This window comes from Polyodon spathula, chromosome 29, assembly GCF_017654505.1.
Source record: "Polyodon spathula isolate WHYD16114869_AA chromosome 29, ASM1765450v1, whole genome shotgun sequence".
NCBI lineage: Eukaryota > Metazoa > Chordata > Actinopteri > Acipenseriformes > Polyodontidae > Polyodon > Polyodon spathula.
This window is the reverse complement of record NC_054562.1, coordinates 8,812,037-8,828,579: the sequence shown is the minus strand read 5'-3', so window position 1 is coordinate 8,828,579 and position 16,543 is coordinate 8,812,037. Positions and strand designations below refer to the sequence as shown.

The window sequence follows — 16,543 nt, the reverse complement described above, 5'->3', positions numbered from 1 at the left end:
TTGCTTTGTTGTCATGGCAAGCGGTTTAAATTCCAGGATGGTAATCGACATGGGGGGGGGGGGCTGCTGAAACCGTGGTCCAACTCTGCAAATAAAAAATAACTCTCCTTTAAGAAGCATATCCTGCAAAAAAAAAAACCTCCCTCTGCAAACACCCTGCTCTTTCAACATGAATGTGTGATTTGCTGAATGTTCGTCAGCCCCCGCATAGGGACGTGTTGGTTGCATTGACAGCCTTTGTCCCTCGCTTACCCCCTGCAGGCACCCCCGCGATAGTGCATCTGTATTAATGCAAAACAAACAAAAAAAAAAGCCGTGCCCAGTCACCAACAGTATGGACAGCAGCTTTGCAGCCCTGCAGTCGTGCGCTTGTGGTGCAACGCTGCGGGTCTCTGATTGTTAACCTCGTTTCGCCCATTAGGGCTGTTGTATGTGCATATCCCTTATATATTATATAAAATATACTCTCTCTAATATAATAATGTTAAAAAAAGTGTGCTTATAAAGTAAGTTTGTTATCACGTAGCCTAATGAGATCAAAACTGGGATGTCTAGTCTCCCCAGCCCTAATGCAGAACCATGCCCTATATCATGGGATATTTGAATTGGACAGAATCCTGTCCGGAGAATAGATCGCACTGTGTAAGTTTTGCTAATATCTGTAAATCGTTGCACGGCCCGCAGCGGCTCTCTGGATCAGCCACGCTGCTCGATCACACACATCCGCATATCTCACCCTGCTGCCACGTCTGGAGCGCCATCGTCTGCAGGTAACGCCGCTGACCACGGCCGCTCCAATCAGGGAGGCCCGAAGGGGCGGGTTCGCCGGTCCCGTCCAATCAGAGAGCGAGGAAGGGAGGGGGCGTGGCGCGCCGCACAGGTCTGCTCTGGAGAAGGAGCTGAGACGCAGCGGAGATACGAGCGCAGTGATGTGTGGTGAGTATGAGGAAACTAAGCAATGAGTAACAACAACAGCCTGTATATTTATTTATTTACTCTGTATAGAAGCTAGAGATCTGCACAAGGCAGGCTAACGAGGCTCTCGTTGAGTTAGGTACGCGAGTCGGCCTCTCCAGCGATAAATGCGCATCTCCAATCCCTATGGTGTCGGACACTGTACTGGCCGTGCAAAACATCACCTTTTAATAATAAACATGGTGATAGCGTCGTCTGCTGGGCGTGATGTTAAACTGAGCTGAGGAAGGCGTGTTTCTGTGTAAAAGTGAAATGCGTTTTACAGTATGTGTCGCCGGCCGACATGTGCGCATTCAGAGAGGACGTTGCCGTGATAACATGCCTTGTTGTGTTTATAATTCATTTATATTACAGATCTCAGGTCCCGCTGTACTATCATTTCAGTGCTGGGTCGGTGTACAAAATTATCGTAACTGTGTACAGACTCCCGGTCATTTTTTAAAAGCTGCACTGTGGCGCACAGTATCGCTTCAGTACTAGCCGGTCAAACGTGAACAGTGCGGGCTCTGTGTGGGTAAAAAACGGACACGCGTGACTCTGTGCCAGTCCTGTGGTAATTACAGCGATGAGATTACAGTTTCACCCGTTCCAGGTTTCACTATGTGCTTGATTAGCCCCCCCGCCCCCTGTATAGGTAAGGCGCTGGGGGTCCCTTGCTGTGCTGTGGGGGTGTTGTTGCTCTCCCTGAATTGTGTGGTTCTTGTTGTTAAGCAGACACAGCTGGCGTTTGTGAAAGCTGTAGTTGAGAAGTGGTGATTGTGCCAGCGGTTACACCCTGTACAGTTGGGAGTTAGTTTAAGAATTTCAGGTAGTTTTTAGTTTGTGACTCAGTTGTATGGAAACTTTACTGATTGACTGTTCATCTGACTCTATTATTATTATTATTATTATTATTATTATTATTACTGCTACCTTGCATTTTGTATCAGCTTCCCACTTCATTAAAAGGGGTTTTGAAGGTAGGTAGCGCAGTGATGTGATTCCCTAGCCCTTTGTGCCTCTCGCCCCCGGGTACCCGTGAAACGAGGTTCTTGACTTGCTCACGTCACAAAACCACCTCCCAGTTCAGCACAATTTCCTGCTTCAGAGGGATGGCGCTGGTTGCATGAAACACCTTCACCATCGAAGGGACAAGGGATGCCTGTGTCCCACAGATACCATGATGCTAACTTTCTGATTTTTGCAATGAGGTTTGGCACGAAACAGGGTTTAAAATGTACCGACAGGTTGGGGTCGATTTCATTTTTTGTTTGCGCTCTTGGGAGGAAATGTTACCGACTCTGAGCTCTGAGTAACGTTTGCATTTTCTCAAAATGATTATTATTATTTTTTTTTTGGTTTGCAATGCAAATGATGTAATCAAATTCCATGGATTCCAAACATCATCAGTCAAATCCATAAATAGCATTACTGTATGCGATCAAAACCTGATCACATGAAGATTATTTTTACTGTATGATCTGTTGCATGTAGAGAACAGTTTAAACTATTTGATAGTGATTTAGTGCTTGAGAGTAGGTCAAAGGCTATAGGGTAAAGTTGCAGTTTAAGTTTGGGATTATGTTTTGATGCTCCTGGAAGCGTGGGTGTGATTTGTTGAGCTACAGCAGGTACAGATATTAAAGATCTTCCAGCGTAGCACCAACTAAACCCAGCCTAAAATGTGGCCTTTTGTCACAGCTAGCTAGAAAGAGTGTGTGCAGTACGCCCGATGTCTGATGAAGTTGAGATGTCTTATGTGAATGTGACTGTGGTCTAGTAAGCCTGACCATGCCCCACCTCTGTCTGTCTGTCTCTCTCAGGAATCTTTGCCTACCTGAATTACCACGTCCCGCGCACTCGCAGGGAGATCTTGGAGGTCTTGCTGAAGGGGCTTCGGCGACTCGAGTACCGCGGGTATGATTCTGCAGGTGAGGCAGCCAGCGGCGTTCTCTACAGGTTAAAATAGAAGGGCGCTCCTGGTACCTCCCTATAGAGTATTATTAATGAATTAGTCATTTATCCAAAGCGACTTACACAGACTAGGGGGTGAGCTATGCATCACAACTGTTGCTGCTGCAGAGTCGCTTACAATAGGAGCTCGGTTTTGCGTCTCATCAGAAGGGACGGTGCACAAGGAGGTCACACAGGGTCACACACAGTGGAGTCAGTGGCTGAGGAGCTGGGATTGAACTGGGAACCTCCTGGTAACAAGCCCTTCCTTTAACTATGGTACCACCAAGCCTCGCACGTGACCAGCAGGAAATCATTCGACACCCTGATTTTTAATGCAGTAAAAAAAAAAAAAAAAAAAAAAAATTCTCAGAGGTGAAGTTTACCCCATCATAATGAAACCGAGAAACCCTCCTCTGTACAGTACAATGAGTATTCTTTATTGCAGACTGCATGCAGGGATGGAAATAAGACTTCTGTTGCACCCATTCCAGGTTTTAAAGTTAGCTTGATTAGTAGCAGTGTATAGGTGACAAGCTTTATTAAACGTCTTATTAAACTCCTAGTAAAACCCGGAGTGGATCAAGTCAAATCCGTGGAAGTCTCATTTCCACCCCTGGCATGATAAAGAATGTTTTACATTTTGTAAAAATTCGAAATAAGAGCGAATAAAGAAGTCTGTTCCTTTTTTTTGCCTCTGAATACATGTGAGGCAGTGTTTTTTGTTTTGTTTTGTTGTTTAAGTATTTGTCCCTGGTTAGTGGTGTGGATGGGTTAACCCCCTCCCTTATAGTAACTCTCATTCTCTCGCTGTCTTTCCGGCAGGTGTGGGGATCGATGGAGGGAACAGCAAGGACTGGCAGAAGAACGGCAAGTCGATCCAGCTGATCAAAAAACAGGGCAAAGTCAAGGCGCTGGACGAGGAGATCAACAGTAAGGATCCACGGCTTGGCTTGATTTTTCTCCCTTTTTTTTCAACACTATTTGTGTCAGTAATATGATGGCAGGTGAAGCTGGTTTCAGTTTTATCTGTCGATTTTTATTTTCATAATGAACATGAATAATTAAGCAGTGTAGACAAATTTAAACTGATACAAAGACATTTCATTTGACAGTATCCCATCAGTGCCAGGGTTTGCTGTATACAATGCTTATATAATGGTGTTGTGCAGTGGATCGTTGCTTCTTCACAGGCAGGCTCTCACGCTCACTGTCTGTCTGCCTGTGTCTCTCTCCCTCTCAGAGCAGCAGGACTTGGATATGGACGTGGAGTTCGATATTCACCTGGGGATCGCTCACACTCGCTGGGCCACTCACGGGGAGCCGAACCCTGTCAACTGCCACCCGCAACGCTCTGACAAAAACAACGGTGAGGATTAGCAGCGACACGCACGCTCGCCGACCAGCGCGGTTACAACCCACCCCAGTTACACCGATATACACAGCGGGTAACACTGAACACGCTCTCGCACACTCACTGCCTGTCCACTGTGCCAGGAGGGTGCATTGCAGCGCAAGCAACGGTTTCACACACAGGCACACAGACGCGCATACAGACAGATCTGTCTGTAACAGTGGAACAAGTGGCACACAATCGCACATTCACACTCTCGAGGTGCAATGTAGGATTTTAATAAGTTTTTTTTTTTTTTTCAACAGAATTCATTGTGATCCACAATGGGATCATTACCAACTATAAAGACCTGAGACAGTTTCTGGTGAGTACTGTGTGAGGGGCGGGGCGGGGGAGCGATTGTAATCCTGGTTTTATTGTGTTCACGACCATGACATTTTATGAAATTGTATCATTTTTCCTGTTCCTTTTTCAAATTGTGCCTGCTGCATCCCGGTCCTGTGTTTGACTGCCTGTGTCCGTCTTGTGCTGCAGGAGAGCAAAGGCTATGAGTTTGAGTCCGAGACCGACACAGAGACCATCGCCAAGCTGGTCAAGTACATGTACGACAATCGAGAGAGCGATGATATCAGCTTCATCACGCTGGTGGAGAGAGTGACTCAGCAGCTGGTACGTCGCTGGGGTACCTGTACTACAGAATTACAGCTTCAGGGATGGGAATAAGACTCCCATTGCACAGCAGTTTCATCCATTCCAGGTTTTACTACAAGGTTGATTCGCCCCAGTGTATAGGTAACAAGCGAAGGAGTGATTATTAAATTCCTAGTAAGTCCAGGAATGGACTGAACTGCTATGCAGCGGGACATCCCTGAGCTCAGTTATTACTTTATGTTCTTACTAGTGGCTTTAACCAGTTTAAAGATGAAATGATTAACATCTTAATTTTAAATAGTGTTGAAGCGGTCTATTACCGCAATTCATATGAGACTAAAGGTATGTGAATCGATTGTTGTGATTGATTGCTTTTTAAAAGAGGATGAGATTAACAGTCCTAATCAAGTCAACAGAACGTTGGAAGCTAGGCGCTAAAGGTTCAGGAGATCCACAGTTAGTTTTAAGCTTTGATATTTTTTGTCTTGAGTGACGTTTCTGTTTTCTTGTGTTTTGTTTTGTTTTGTTTGTGATTCTTCAGGAGGGAGCTTTCGTCCTGGTGTTTAAAAGCATCCATTTCCCAGGAGAGGCTGTGGGAACCAGGTATAGTCACTGATACTGCTGTAACACACAAGGCCATTTCATCACCCAACCTTCCTGCACTTTCACAACAGGGGTGGCAATAAGACATCCCATTGATCCATTCCTGGTTTTACTAGGAGTTTAATAAGACACACATGAGCTTGTTACCTAGACATTGTGATTAAGCTTGTATTAAAACCTGGAATGGGTAAAACTGCCTTGCAATAGGAGTCTTATCTACATCCTTGCACAATAGGCCAAACTGATCATGGTCTTAATGTCAAGTGCAATTTGACTTATCTATATTTTTCTTTCTTTCTAGTTTTGTAATTGCCATAAAATGTGACACTAGGCTAATTTTTTTTGCCAGGTTATTGCCGTGTTTCTGTGGGACTTTTACGTTGTGTGTTGTCCCTGTACAGAGTAATGATTTAACTGCTGTAATTAAACGCACACACACACTTGCATCCCCTTGACTCCTGTGATGTGTTGGTATGCAAGCTGCCCCTGACGCAATTTCATGCCTTTGGCCTCTGGTCTCATTGGAAAGTGTGTTTCTGTAGGAGAGGGGGCCCCCTGCTGATTGGAGTGCATAGTGCACACAAGCTATCTACAGACCACATCCCCATCCTCTATCGTACAGGTAAATATAGCAAATCGTATAGGAAACAGGCTGATATCCACACCTTGAGTGTCTTTGACACTAGTGGGCTTTCTGGACGCTTCTGAGTGGTGTTGAGATCAGGTTGTATGATACGGCACCCTATTCTATATTATAAATACGAACAACCAAACTGTATAAATAATCTTGATGTCTGATCCAAATACATTTTTAGATGGCTGTATCTCTTCAGGATCTGGGTCTACTCTATATAGTTTTGCAAAAGTATATACATTTGAGATAGGGTCATGGCAAGGGGTTTCTGCAACTTGTCCCCCCCCAGCCTTCTCTCAATCTCCAGCCTAATCCCAACAGACAGATGTGCTGTATCCAGTAGGTCTGCATGCAGTCGCTGTTTTGACAGTTCAACGCAGGTTTTGAAAATCGAAGCTCTAAATGTCCTTACGTCAATTGCAAACACCACAGATTCTCAGTCCAACCCCGTTTTTTTAAATGTTTTCTTCTCCTCTGATTCTGGTTGTGCGTTTTCACTCCAGCAGGGAAAGACAAGAAGGGCTGCAGCGCCCTGCCCCGAGTGGACAGCACCACCTGCCTCTTCCCCATCGACGAGAAGGGCGTGGAGTATTACTTTGCCTCGGATGCCAGGTAACAAGCTTCTGTGCTTGTGTCGTTTCTAAGAGGTTAACGATGCGACTGTGTGTGTGTTATTACGAAGAGATAGTGGTGCGACTCTGTGTGTGTGTGTCTTTGGTGAGGTTCTCATCACCTCTTCAGTTGTAAGTGAAACAGCCTACCAGGTGAAGTATTGTAGTATGATCTAAAACGCAAGGAACATTTGGTCAAAAAATAGACTGGATTCTGCCCTAATAAATAAAACCTTGTTCTTACAACCGTGTGTGTATGTGTGTGTTTGCTTTTGCACTGTTAAAAAAATAAAATAAAATTAAGACTCTTTTGGGGAGACATGTAAGATTTGCTTTTCTTTTAAAAAGCGTTTTTTTTTTTTTTTTTTAAATAAAGCAGCGCTATGCACAGACACAACACAAACTCTCTCTCTTCCTTTTTCTGGACACACGAACAAACTGCTCTTCCAGCACGATGCACTTCTAAAAGTTTACCAGTGTTTTTGCAGTTTTTAACATGCTTCTCCCAAAGCTGTACTATGCATTTACCATAGTCTAGCTCCCCCCCCCACCCCCAGTATGTTTTACCATACCTCGCTTCACTGTGCTTTGTTACGCTTTTGTTTTTTACTCTGGTGAAATGTGTGTAAGTGATGGGTTGGTGTTAGCACCCTCATGCTGTCTCTCTGTCTGCAGCGCTGTGATTGAGCACACAAACCAAGTGATCTTCCTGGAGGATGATGACGTGGCCGCCGTGTCAGAGGGGCGTCTCTCCATCCACCGGATCAAACGCATCGTGGGGGATCACCCGGCACGAGCCATCCAGACCCTGCAGCTGGAGCTGCAGCAGATCATGAAGGGTGGGGACCGGCTAATGCGCGCTCACAACGTCTTCACTGTATTTTTTCACATACCTCTTTATAGACGTGCATACTGATAAATCCTCTCCTGATCACTCGTTTTATCACCAAACTCCTCAATAATGCGATCCAAGTCATTATTTTATTACTATAACATCTCTGCAAATGTCTGTGATTCTTTGAGCACTGGATGCGGAAGCAGCTATCTTATTTGTTTATGCCTGTGTTATCTCTGTGGTGCAGGGGCTATCAGATACAGGGCAGGAATTTGTATTAAGTCAGTAGTTTTTAGATTATAGCCAAATGTAATCTGAAAGGTTTAAGAGATCCTAGGGGTGAGGGGTGAGGCGGGGAGCTGGCGATCTTTCAAGACCCCCCCCTCCCCCCCGCGCGTTGGCTGGGACTGGGATCAGCTCTGCTATCGAGTTCTCTCGCTGTCATGCGTAAGGAATGCCCTGACTGTAAGGCGAGCTTGTTCATAAAACCAATATTGGGTAAAAGAGTGGTTGTCTCCCCCGACAGGCCCTGTAATTTACAGCTGTGGTTTATATAGTCAGTATTGCTAATAAAAAACAGGTCAGCTGCAGAACGAAAACCACTGCTCTCAGGGTTTGACTGCAAGCGACCACAGTTATGTATTCTTTTGAGCTGGGATTGAATAGGAGAGTGAGGGAGAGATGCACCTCTACCGTCAGCAGGGGTCACTGTTGTACTACGAGGATTGCATACATCAATTTAAAGCCTGCTCGCTAGGACGCTGATGCTGGGGAGGTACAAGCGTACACTTAAGGGACCGTCAACACTTTCGTTTTTCTGCGCTCCCGTTCTTAATCGCGCAGACCGGATGAAGTAAATAGCATCAGAATCTGCTCAGCCGTAATCTAATGGTAACTTGACTTGTTGCGTTGGTCTGCATGTCACAGGTACTGACTGGACACTAGCGCTTGGTTGGCTAAGCTGTCGAAGGCTATATCTTGAGAGTGGCTTGTCTGATTTTTTTTTTTTTTTTTTTTTTTTATTGAATTTATGAACGCGTTTGTCATGAGATGCTGAATTCTGTGACCTGGGTTGCGTGTGGAGCCTGATAAGTCCGTGCGCGTGCGTATTCCTAGCTATCTCTGCTTCTCCACAGGTAATTTCAGCTCCTTCATGCAGAAGGAAATCTTCGAGCAGCCAGAGTCCGTGGTGAACACTATGAGGGGACGAGTCAACTTCGACGAAAACACAGGTACACCTTCACGTGGTGGTGATTGTAACGAAAACATCATAGCCTATCGGCAAAAAAAAAAAAAAACAACTGCGATTCTTCGCATTCCCTGCTCTCCATCTATAATTATTAAACATTCAGTAGCACTACATTTAGAAATACTAAAGCAACGTATTCAGATATTAATGTGTTAAGTTTATATTTGTCTTTCTAAATCCCTGGTACCCACAAAAACATGGAATGAGCCAAGCATGGTTTAAAAGTTTTTTAGTATGGCATTATTGTTTTTTTTTTTTTGCTATTGGCTCGGTCTGAAATCCCTGCGTTGTGATTGGCTTGCCTAGTGATCCTGGGCGGGCTGAAGGATCACATCAAAGAGATCCAGCGTTGTCGACGCCTCATCCTCATCGCCTGTGGAACCAGCTACCACGCAGGAGTGGCGGTGAGTCCTCTTTATACTGCACTGGCAGTGCCCTCGCCGTCCCTGCATGCATGCCTTATCTCCTAACTGCAAAACCCGAAACTGCCTGTCTGAATCTCCTTTAAAGCTACACCCCTATCTCTCCGTCTTGCTCTTTTCTATTTCCGCAGGGATGGAAATAAGACTCCCAATTTGATCTATTCCTCTGTTTTTTTTTTTTTTTTTTTACTATGAGTTTAATGAGATACACCTGAGCTGGTTACCTATACATTGAGATATAGATAAACACAGGACAGACAGGGAGTTGTACAGAATAAATATACGTTACAAGGGAGATTTAAGTGGCATGAGACAGACTGTGCGTTATGGAAATGAGACTCCTATTGCATAGCAGTTTCACAGATTCCAGGTTTTACTAGGCGCTTGATCAGCCCCAGTGTATAGGTAACATGCCCAGGTGTGTTTTGTTAAACTCTTAGTAAAACCTGGAACAGATCAAAGTGCTGTGCAATGGCAGTCTTAATTCCGTCCTTTTCTGTAACCCATACAGTCACGTCTATCTGTTTTCCTGTGGTCTGGATCCCTGTTTGACTCCCCTCTCTCTCCTCCTATCTCTCATCCTCTCCCCCTCTCTCTCCTCAGACACGGCAGGTGCTGGAGGAGCTGACAGAGCTCCCTGTCATGGTGGAGCTGGCCAGTGACTTCATGGACAGGAACACGCCCGTCTTCAGGGACGATGTGTGCTTCTTCATCAGCCAGTCGGGTAAGAGAGTCCCTCCTCCCAGTTCCACCCCATCATGCCTCCGCTTTAGTGAGGGCTGTTTCTTCACCGCGAGCTCGGGTTTGGCCCACGCCAAGGCAGATGACCCTTGTTCAGTGTTGGCGTTATCATAATTAACAAATTTTGCTTCATAAAGGCAAATAAAACTGCCCTATTACTTTAACATATTGAATTGCACGCCGCTTTGTAGTTTTCCACATACTTAAGAAAAAAAAAACAACAATTAAAAAATTTGACATTTTGAAAGCTAACATGAAATACTGGTTTCGGTTAGACTTTTGTGATCTCATTTTGTAGTTTTCTTTTGATTTATAATCGTTTCAGTACTAAAATTCTAGGCGATGCAGAACGTTTGACCATAGCTGTACCGTTTTCTTCTACTTCATATCTTTATCATATCTTGGTAACTTTCTATAAACTCTGAAGTTTTAGACCTTCTCTCTTACTAGCTCTTGAGATTTTGTTTGTTTTGATGAGTAAATTAGAATCAGAATATCATTTTGTAGTCCGGATGAAAGCTGGGATGCTGGCGGCTGGCCGTCGGTAACTCTGCTATCTTCCTGTGTTTTATTTGGAAACCGTACCCAGAATGTATAGCTGCCCTGGCTGTGTGCCACAAGGCTGTGCCAGCACTCGCAGGCACGCTAATGACAACCAGACCCTGCTCAGTGATTTCTGATCAGCCCTGAAACATCGCTGCCGTTTCAGTGGCGATGGAGCAATCCGAGCGATTCTCTGCTTGCAGTCTCACAGTAATATCCAGGCCGTGCATGCAGGCAGCACCGCACAGTAACAACACAAAGAGCCTGTTCAGCACTAGCTGACATAGCCCCTGTGATGGCATTGTTAGATTTGTATCTGTTTCAGCCTAAACTATTCGGTTCTTACTCTTTTGGGTTGTGGTATTTTATACTAACTGTATTTCTGTTTACTTACTTATTTGTTAGCTTGGTTGCTGTTAGTACCATTAAACTAGTTTTTTTTTTAGTACTTGCTCATGCCCCACCTGGAGTTTAGATTAAAAAATCCATGCAAGGTTTGCATAAAGATAGACATACACGACTCTGTGTGTGTGTGTGGTGGTGAGGGGGGGTACCTGTGTAACTGCTCCCTGTAATTCTGTTTCAACCCCTCTCTAGGCGAGACGGCAGACAGCCTCATGGCTCTGCGGTACTGTAAGGAGAGGGGCGCGCTCACTGTTGGGGTCACCAACACGGTGGGCAGCTCCATCTCCAGGGAGACGGACTGCGGGGTGCACATCAACGCCGGCCCGGAGATCGGGGTCGCCAGCACCAAGGTGAGGGGGCGGGGATGGAGAGGCGATCGCCCTCTTTTAGTTTTGTACCGGTGTAACCGCTCCTGTTTCCCCTCGCGTGCGCTACTTCCCTTCTGAACGATTGATGCCTTTTTAAAAAGGCATTGGCGGACACTTCTACTCCTCTCGGAGTTTTGACTAAAGTTGGTATTATTCCTAAGATTCTTTTTGGCAGTACTGCTTGTGATCAGATGTTTAAAATGATAGATCAGTTATCCTTTAGTGTTCTCACTGGGGCGTGTGTTCTTGGGAGTCACCTCTTTTAGCACTGCAGAGCTGTATGCAGGTCTAAGAGAGAACTCCACTCAGAACTGCAGACCGCTCTCATACAGCACAAGAAAGATAACTCCAGTCAAATCAGCATACCAATAAACTCATCCTGTCTATCTATCTATCTATCTATCCAAGCCCATTTGTATTTCATTTTCAGTAAAAAAAACAGTTCATGTTGAATCCTTATGTAGTCTAGCTAAAGTGGACGCGTTGATGGGCTGACGTTATGGCTGGATCAGGCTTTACCCCAGAGCAAAGCACCCTGAATCCAGCTGTGAGGTCACTGCAACCCCACCCCTCTCCAGATGTGCTGACACTGATATCAGGCACTAGAGTTTGCTCAGCTGGAGCCAGTTTACATACTAGCATGATTTTGTATAATTAGAAGTAGTGCTCCCTCATTATAACGCATGTCTTGGGGGACACACGTTGTTACCAAAAAGCGTTATAAACTAGGGAGGGGTTGGGGGGAGCATAACACACATCTGACTAAAATACAAAGTAAAATAACTCCCTCTTTATAATGCACATATAGTGAAGCAAAAATGTAACTTTCCCTGAATTAACCCTGCATGAAGCACCGTGTAGTCAACGCTATATTTTTTATAGAAGGTTACATTCCCACTCATGTATCGTTTTAATGAGCAGTTTTTAAACTTTTGGCTAAACGGAGGTCTGGGGGTTCAGTTCGAAGTGACAGACAAGCAAACCAAGTGTGAGAAGGAGAGCGGGGGGGGAGAGGGAATGGGCTCGCCCCAGTATGCGTGTGTGTGCGCACAAGGACTGCTAATAAAATTATAAATGCATAAAGTTTGGGGTGAAGTATGTAATAAAATTCCTTTCCAGAAGTACGTGTTGAATTTTCCTGGAGCGAGTCTGCATTTTTTTAATGTCTCGTTTTGGGAGTGGCTGTTTGTTCCCTGCCAAGCTGAACTCCCTAAGCTAGTGCTTTGTTCTGCATGCTATCAGAAGGCTCTTTCTGATGGAGCACAACTTGTAATTGCCTTGAATTGAGGAGTGCAGTGCAGTCGGGACATTAGGAACCTGTTTGTGATGCCTGACCACACACTTTGTTACACACAGCTGGGGATTCAGAAACTATAGATTCATACATAGCAAACCACTGAACCCAATTCTGTCGATCTACATTCTTTTGCATGGGTTACTGAGAGCATAAGTTCTGTCTGCTGAAACCGTGTGGCGTGTGTTACAGATTTCACTTGCAGTTAGAGCCTGCGCAACACGACCTATATGAATTCAGCATTACAACAGGCGTTCTGAGATATGACATCACAGAGCCCATTGAAATGAAAAGGAGGACAGACCCCTGCATGATGAACCACAGATGCCCGGGTGCTCCTCTCCTTTGTGTTTGTGCTAGTGCTCCCAGTATACCCGTCTTACCCAGCGTGCCTTGTGTGCTCTTCCAGGCCTACACCAGCCAGTTTGTGTCGCTCATCATGTTTGCCCTGCTGATGTGTGATGACAGGATCTCAATGCAGGCCCGCCGGCGAGAGATCATCCAGGGGCTCCGAGTCCTGCCAGGTGAGAGAAACACACAGCACAAAGCAGATCATCCAGGGGCTCCGAGTCCTGCCAGGTGAGAGAAACACAAAACACAAAGCAGAGCAGCTGGGCTGCGCAGGCTCGTTTTCTCACTGGGGTTTTGTGTACTGCTTTTAAATGTTCAGCCGGTTTCATTCAGTGAGGTAATTATCCTTTTGGCTGTTGGTTTGTTTGTGTGCATTCTGCTTACTAAATCAGGGAGCACCTTTTGGCAAAGTAGAGTCTAATTCCACATGTTCCGAGTCAGTCCCTTGATTGTGCTGCTGCTTCTTTATTGAATCAGGAAGCATCAGTAAGTGTCAAGGCTACACGCTGGCTTGCTGCAGCTGGTGTACACTGTCAGCAGTGAATAAGTAGCACATGATGATGTCCTGTACAAAAACGAACCACTGTACAAGTAGTAACAAAGCCAATAAATGCCTTTTAAACCAGTTTATTATTATTGTTATTATTATTGTACTAAATTTTATGGGTTTATTAGGAAGGAAAGAAGGTGGTTGTGGAAACTTATTTTCATGCCCTGATCCCTCTCTCTCTCTTCCTCTCTCTCCCTCTCCCTCCCTCTCGCTCCCTCTCTCTCTCGCTCCCTCTCTCCCTCTCTCATTCTCTCCTCTCCTCTCGCTCTCTCTCTCCCTCTCTCTCTCTCTCAGACCTGATCAAGGAGGTGCTTGCGCTGGATGATGAGATTCAGAAGCTGGCGATGGAGCTCTACCAGCAGAAGTCTGTCCTCATCATGGGCCGAGGCTACCACTACGCAACCTGCCTGGAGGGGGCGCTGGTGAGCAACCTTAGCATTTAATATGCAGCAGTTACATTGTATAGCAGTGTTTACTCTGATCCGGGTTTAATGTTTTAGACGTGTCCCTAACTACAAAATCCATACCGCAAGATAAAACAAACGTTTGTGCTTTATTTTATTTTTTTGATTTGCACTGTAGATGCACTGGGTTGTGTTTTGAAAGTTTAGTTTCTGTTATATGTATTTATACCTTTCTGCTCGGTAGAAAATCAAGGAGATCACCTACATGCACTCGGAGGGTATCCTGGCTGGGGAGCTGAAGCACGGACCACTGGCCCTCGTGGACAAGCTGATGCCAGTTATCATGATAATCATGAGGGACAACACCTACACCAAGTGCCAGAACGCACTGCAGCAGGTGGCGGCTCGACAGGTGAGAGGGAGGGAGTGGTGAGAGATCAGGAGAGAGGGAGAGACCGTACCTACACCCAAGTGTCAGAACACAGTGCAGCAAGCAAGACCGCACCCAGACCAAGTGACATAACAGGCTGCAGGGAGACGGGTGAGATGGTATAGGAGAGAGGGAGGGAGGGAGAGCCAGGAGAGACCACACGAGAATAAAGAAGGTGTTTGAGAGAAAGGGGGGGACGGACCAGACCTACAGCTACAGCCAAAAGTTTTGCATCACCTAGAATTAAGGATTGAGACAAAAACAAAACTTTTATGAACATAATATAATGTCAAAGAAACCACAAAATGAGATCGCACCCATGTCCTGTCCCTGCTTCAGGGCCGCCCCATTGTGATCTGTGACAAGGACGACTACGAGACGATCAAGAGCTCAACCCGGACGATCAAGGTGCCGCACTGCGTGGACTGTCTGCAGGGCGTCCTGAGTGTGATCCCCCTGCAGCTGCTGTCCTTCCACCTGGCTGTGCTGCGGGGCTTCGACGTGAGTGACACGCCTCGTAACACCACTTAATCTATCCCGTCTTCCGTCACGAGCAATTTCACGCTGTCAGCGCGGCCCTGCTTTATTGCCTCTACTTTATATGTGAAAGACTTCGATACTTGATCCAAATATGTGAACTCGCCACCCTGATCTGAACCGGCAAGTGCAGCACTGATAAGCTCTGTTTTTCCCCCGCAGGTTGACTGCCCAAGAAACCTGGCCAAGTCTGTGACTGTGGAGTGAAGCCCACGGTACCTGGAAACCAGACTGGAATACATCGTTAACGAAAAAAAAAAGATATTTAGATCCGTTTTCATGTTTTTTTTAATATGTTTATTGTACCCTGGCAATTTTTAGTGCAACTCGTTTGAAATGGTTAGACGCTCTGTACTTGCGTGTGCAATCTCTATTCCCTTTCAGAAAAGTCTTGCATTCTGTTACTGTCGTCATTGAGAGAGTCGGGAAACCGTTCCTGGAATTCTCAGGAGCTGTTGCTTCTTTCTTTAGTGCTGACAAAAAAAAAAAGTTGCAATAGCAGTGGGATTTCTATTTTTCTCTGTATGTCACAGGAAAATGATCCTGAAGCTTCCTTGAGTTTTGGTCTTCCCTGAGAACATTTCCAGTCCAGCTGAGGTTGTAACTAACGTTTTAACGCAAAACTAGAATGCTCTTCTTTGTTTGTTTTGTTGAGATTAGCTGGTGGCTATCACCGTAAGCCCCTGTAACGGAATCAAGTGCCGAGTCTCAAGTTTCAGTTTATCCATCCGTTTTACCTCGCTCGTAGGATGCGGTATGCCCAAGACAGCGCCTCCTGCTGGCTTGTTCTAGTTACTGCCTGATCTGAGGGTTTTTTAGTTGGTAGGTTGCCTGTGGATTGGCAGCTCCAGTCCTTGGGTACCATAAACAGCAGAGGAAGGAGCCGTTGTAGTCTGGCACCTGAAGTTACATTCCTGTTTGTGGCACCTCAGGAACTGCGGCCCCTTCGCAGCTGCCTTTTTTGAACGCTAAAGTGCACCGTGCTTCTCAAATGAATGTTACAACGTTTCTATGTGTATCTGCTGTGTTACTGAAGACGCAGCACCTTTTATCTGTGCCTCCTAGTTTACAATTTGAACTGGAATCGGGTGAAATGAAGAATTTGGCGAGTGGGGAGGCTAATTCCAGCTACTGTTTTTGTTTTTTTTTCTTTTTTTCATAAGATTGTGGGACCATTCTGGCTTTTTTTGATCTAGGGTTTCAGTTTTTGGGGTGCAGCCAACCCCAGGGCAGTGTTGGTTATAAATAAGACTCCCATTGCATAGCAGTTCGAGCCTTTCCAGGTGTTCACTGTGATCTTACAGGTGCACATTTTTGTGTGATCCTAAATAAGCTCACAGCAAAACCTGAACTCGGTCTGCTGTGGGTTTCAAGTCTTGCTTCTGTAGATTGGGGGACCATAAGATGAAGCCGCTCTTGCGTGTGGATGATGATCTTGCGGTTTGGCTTCAGTTGCAGTGCAGTCTGGCACTGTGCTGTGAACCAGGAGTCATTACTGCTGTTGCTTGTACCGTGGAGCTGCAGTCTGTGTCTCTAACCTTCCCTGATTCACTGAACAAAGAAAATCAAACAAGTACAACTACAGCTGTATCAAAAGTACAGCTGTGAGTCAAAGTTGTGTATCACCTAGAATTGCAGGATTGAGACGTTAATT

General features: G+C 45.5%; 1 protein-coding gene across 1 annotated transcript; it reads left to right on the top strand.

Annotated features, from left to right (window-relative positions):
* The first annotated feature begins 861 nt into the window (after positions 1-861).
* On the top strand, positions 862-16,543 carry LOC121302410 (glutamine--fructose-6-phosphate aminotransferase [isomerizing] 1-like). Its single transcript, XM_041232367.1, has 19 exons — positions 862-936; positions 2,778-2,885; positions 3,733-3,840; positions 4,151-4,276; positions 4,567-4,625; positions 4,796-4,930; positions 5,454-5,515; positions 6,058-6,137; positions 6,653-6,761; positions 7,436-7,599; positions 8,732-8,827; positions 9,151-9,248; positions 9,870-9,990; positions 11,148-11,305; positions 13,027-13,141; positions 13,813-13,940; positions 14,167-14,334; positions 14,692-14,853; positions 15,052-16,543. The coding sequence occupies exons 1-19, from the start codon at positions 930-932 to the stop codon at positions 15,094-15,096; spliced, it is 2,049 nt and encodes a 682-aa protein (XP_041088301.1). The 5' UTR covers positions 862-929; the 3' UTR covers positions 15,097-16,543.

Bases quoted from the DNA above. Each gene is read 5' to 3' on its own strand.
- LOC121302410 (XM_041232367.1), top strand. The intron at 4,626-4,795 runs GTGAGTACTGTG...CTTGTGCTGCAG, and splicing joins AAGACCTGAGACAGTTTCTG to GAGAGCAAAGGCTATGAGTT. The intron at 9,991-11,147 runs GTAAGAGAGTCC...ACCCCTCTCTAG, and splicing joins CTTCTTCATCAGCCAGTCGG to GCGAGACGGCAGACAGCCTC.